This window comes from Merops nubicus, unplaced genomic scaffold (genome assembly GCF_000691845.1).
Source record: "Merops nubicus isolate BGI_N331 unplaced genomic scaffold, ASM69184v1 scaffold13842, whole genome shotgun sequence".
Classification (NCBI taxonomy): Eukaryota; Metazoa; Chordata; class Aves; order Coraciiformes; family Meropidae; genus Merops; species Merops nubicus.
In genome coordinates, this window is record NW_008595693.1 from 1 (window position 1) to 4,160 (window position 4,160).

A 4,160-nucleotide genomic window follows, 5' to 3' on the forward strand; every position below is an offset into this window, starting at 1 on the left:
TTATTAACTGTGCATGAATTCTAATTTGCCAGGAATGATTGTTCGTGTTCCTGTGAGCAGACCAAATAGTAACCTGCCTCTGCACCTTTATTGATGTGTTTGTTTCAGAAGATGAAGAGGAATGGAAGGTTATTAAAGGAAAGTTTCTAGCCATCAATGCAGTAAATATGAGCTGTGCCTGTCCACGAAGTCCAAAGGGTCTTTCACCAGCAGCTCACTTGGCAGATGGTTCAGCTGACCTCATTCTCGTTCGGAAATGCTCCAGGCTCAATTTTCTCCGGTATCTTGTCAGACATACAAACCAACATGATCAGGTGTGTATTCCTTTCAACAATGATTTCTCCAGAGTCAGTCTAACTTGTAAATATCAATAGTCTTATATGACAAAAAGAACATCTACAAAGCAGGTTTTTTGCTTTTATCTTTTTAAAAAAGTTCATACATTTTAGGTGACATAATCTCAGCAGTTGTACCAAAGGAAAAAAGTAGTGAAGTCAAGTCTTTGGCCATAGCTTTCTAACAAAATTCTCCTTTTGCTAATTAAATTACCTAACATTTTCTATATATTTACTGTTTGGACAATATTGAAAGTTATTTTATCACAACTGTGCCCCCATGTATTTATCATGAAAAGCTGCTTACAGCAGTATAAAGTAGCTGAAGTAGAAGATGTAGTGAAGAACAATAAATCACTTCTTGTAAACTGTATAAAAATGCTATTTAGAAGAAAGTTAGCAGAACTGCAGTCTGATTTTAAACTGCAGGCTTTGGGCAGAATTTTACTACATGTGTAGTATGGATATAGACCAGGATATGAGCTTATGAGCTTGTGAGGATATGCATTCAGCTTCAGAATTATTCCTTGCACGTGTGTGGCTGTCAGGATAAGCTACAAGGGAAGATTCATCATTGCTTTGGATTGTAGTATCTGTTGCAACCAGAGCTATGGCTGTGAACATACAGGTTTAATATTTGTCACAGCCTCATATTATTAATGTGTTCTGGAAATTATTTGAACAGTGGAGTAATGTCATATCTGGTTATAAAAGCAACAGTAAACCTCACTTGTTTATGATGCTGTTTTTTCTTCTCTGTAGAAGAATTAGCACAGATTCTTTTTCCTGCATGTTCTCATTACCATTCCCAGGGACACTGTGTCTGTGTGTGTCTGTATTCCTCCTTCCTGCTGTTCTCAGTCCCCTATTCTTCCCTTCCCTCCTTCCTGCTCAGTCTCATTGTTCCCTTGATATTTTTGATTACTCGAAGCCTTCCCTGGCTACCTTTCTAATTGATTTCAGCAGTTACAAAGAGGCTATAACCTGCTGAGGCGTGAGCCACGGGTGGTTCTGTGCAGCTGTGGAGACCATTCTTTGGAGCCAAGCAGTTCAAACTAGCACACTGCTTAGGGAGCCTTGTATCCCAGGGTCACTGCTTCCAAGTGCTGAAGTTTGACAACTTCACAGTTTGTCTGTGGTTAAAAGCTGAAGGAACTTAAGGCCTAGGAGGTCCCTTCAACTGTGATGTTGTTTGTGATTGTCAGTGTGGCCATTCCCCTTCCAGTGCTTCCCTCCCTGTTTCTCTCTGTGATGTGTTGGTTTTGCAGTGTAGGTGAAATGCAAAGTTGTACATATGTCCTCACCTCAGGTTAGTGTCTACCAGAATAGTGGGAAATCCTGATTGAAAACTTGAAAACATGTAAGAAAACATGAAATGAAAAAGGTTGGCTGTGCATTAATACAGACTGGATTGTGGGTAAACTGTTTTTGTTCACTTTTGCTTCCTTGGCATCCCCCTCCCATAGCTGCACACAGACATACTCCTCTGCCTTTGCTAAATGACATGTCTGTATTTATTACAGCTTTCCATAATGTTTAAGTCCATAAGTCAATTAAGTTGCTTTCAGGGCAGGTTGGGGAACCCTCTAATTTGATCATTCCTTTAATTCACAAAGGCTATTTTAAAGCATTTGTACAATATTGTGTAAAGCTTCAACCTCTGTTATTAGAGCAATCTCTTAATTGTCCTACTTTTTCTAGCTGAATTAACTAGATAAATTATATTAATTTTGTTGAAATGAAGTATTGCCCTCTGTTCTTATTTTTTACACGCCCAGCTCTGTGATATGTTCACACTGTCACTGGATTCTCCCCTTCAGGTTATTATTCCAAATGCAGAAGCAGAAGGCTTTTGGGAAAGCCCGTGTGTCATCAGGACTATAGTTGAGGGTGGTACAAAGATGGAATCCAAACCTTTTTGACTTTCGTTCCATGTTATAATAAATTTTAAATGGTATTTTGAATTGATTTTGCACCTTATTTACTCATAATCTCAGAACCTGTTACCTGTTTATCTATACAGTGGCAATATTGTAGCTACTTGATGAGAACCATTGAAAAGCAAGGTTCCATTTTGGCTTTATTGCCTCAGGTAACCTTCTCCAGAAAACTGGAGTAGCCAGACTTTCTTGAATACTAAATGCCACATGCTGAGTTGCTTTGCATATCAAATGTATTTAGCTAATTGTAATTGCCTGTTTTAATTCTTCTTTTCCTTTGTAGTTTGACTTCTCCTTTGTAGATGTTTATCGAGTGAAGGGCTTTCAGTTTACATCCAAGCTCTCAGAAGACAATGAAAGCAGTGTCACAGACATGGGAAAGAAACGCTTTGGCCAGTTCTGCAGAGACCATCCAGCCTGTTGCTGTCATATTGCTCACAGCACCTGGAATTGTGATGGAGAAACTCTGGACAGCTCAGCAATTGAAGTGAGGTAAGCATTGATTTTTCTCTCCATATACCAGAAAATATTAAGCCTTTTAATTGATTTCAGAGCTGCTCATAAAGAAATCCCAAAAAGGTGCCTGATTAGCAAATTTAAGTTTCCTATTAATAAAATTAATTTTTTTTTTTTTACTTTTTTGACTTCTTGCCAGAGAATACTCCAGCCATCAACCATGTATATTGTAAATGAGCACTCTGAGATAGATGGATGGCCCTGCCTTTGAAGTCATATTCTTCTTAGGAATGGTTATTATGTGTTTGGCAGTGCAGAAGGTGATGTTAGGACAATTGTTTTTTATTTTGAGTGGAGTATCTCATGACTCAGAGCAATAGCTTTTCCTCTTAAGCTTAAGCAAGCATGTTTATCTTACAGAAATATTGAGTGTGTTCCATACTTTGTGTTTGTTGACACACAGTACAGAGTCTTATTTCCAGCCTTGGCATATGGAGAAATAAGTTTGAAGTCGTGCTAATAATTAGATTAGAAGGGAATAGAGGTTTGTGAACTTTGAAAGGGTTTTTATTTTGTGTTGCTTTTAGAACAAAGGGAACCAAAACCACAATGCAAAATATCTACGTGCAAGTGCGTTCCATTAAAACCTCATCACTTAGCAGTCCAAAGTGATTTTGGTAAATACTGTGTGTTGTGTACAATCAGCTCCTTTAAGTGCTTCATACCAATTTTTGTGTGTAAAAGAGGAGTAGCAGGAGTGAGGGATAAATAAAAGCATCCAGCCTTCTTTGCAGGGGAGTATTGTGTCAAGGAGGAGAGCACGGGTTCTGTAGTCTGGAGCAAGGAACTTTGTCCAACTGCTTGGAATTAATGGATTATTAGAATTAAATATGTAGTACCCATTCATTTCTTATTAACTGATTTCCATATTTTTCAGGGTTCACTGCCAGTTGATGAAACTTTTTGCAAGAGGAATTGAAGAAAATTGTAAAGGTGAAGCTGCCTACAGCCAGAGTAGCGTTGAACAATTACTATAGACATTGTTCCTCCAGTGGGGAGAAGAAACCATAAAAGCTCAAGGAAATTGAGTAAACATGCATTTTAGTCAAATTGACAAGTATTTTAAAATTTTAGATTTTTTTTTTTTTTTCTGATGGCTTCAGTATAATTTTGGACATCATGTTGCATTGTGTCATTTTTTAAAAAAACATTGCAATCATAAAAATATATCTTGGAGCAATGTAATCCTAAGTTATGTTAGAAAAGAGAGGGCTGGCATATATATGTATTCACAATAACTGATAAATTCTCTGTGCTTTTCTAGAGAGCTAATACAGCAGTTATGTTGCAATAATATCCAAATGTTATAAAACATTGGGCTTGCCATTGTCATCAAACCAAGGTATCATGACAAGCTATTTTCAGTGCC

The 4,160-nt window shown here is 37.5% G+C and overlaps 1 protein-coding gene across 1 annotated transcript; it reads left to right on the top strand.

Moving 5' to 3' along the window:
- Positions 1-112: 112 nt before the first annotated feature.
- On the top strand, positions 113-3,902 carry CERK (ceramide kinase). Its single transcript, XM_008936148.1, has 3 exons — positions 113-314; positions 2,559-2,767; positions 3,669-3,902. The coding sequence occupies exons 1-3, from the start codon at positions 168-170 to the stop codon at positions 3,766-3,768; spliced, it is 456 nt and encodes a 151-aa protein (XP_008934396.1). The 5' UTR covers positions 113-167; the 3' UTR covers positions 3,769-3,902.
- Positions 3,903-4,160: the final 258 nt, after the last annotated feature.

Bases quoted from the DNA above. Each gene is read 5' to 3' on its own strand.
- CERK (XM_008936148.1), top strand. From the start codon at position 168: ATGAGCTGTGCCTGTCCACGAAGTCCAAAGGGTCTTTCACCAGCAGCT. The intron at 315-2,558 runs GTGTGTATTCCT...TTTCCTTTGTAG, and splicing joins ATACAAACCAACATGATCAG to TTTGACTTCTCCTTTGTAGA. The intron at 2,768-3,668 runs GTAAGCATTGAT...CATATTTTTCAG, and splicing joins AGCTCAGCAATTGAAGTGAG to GGTTCACTGCCAGTTGATGA.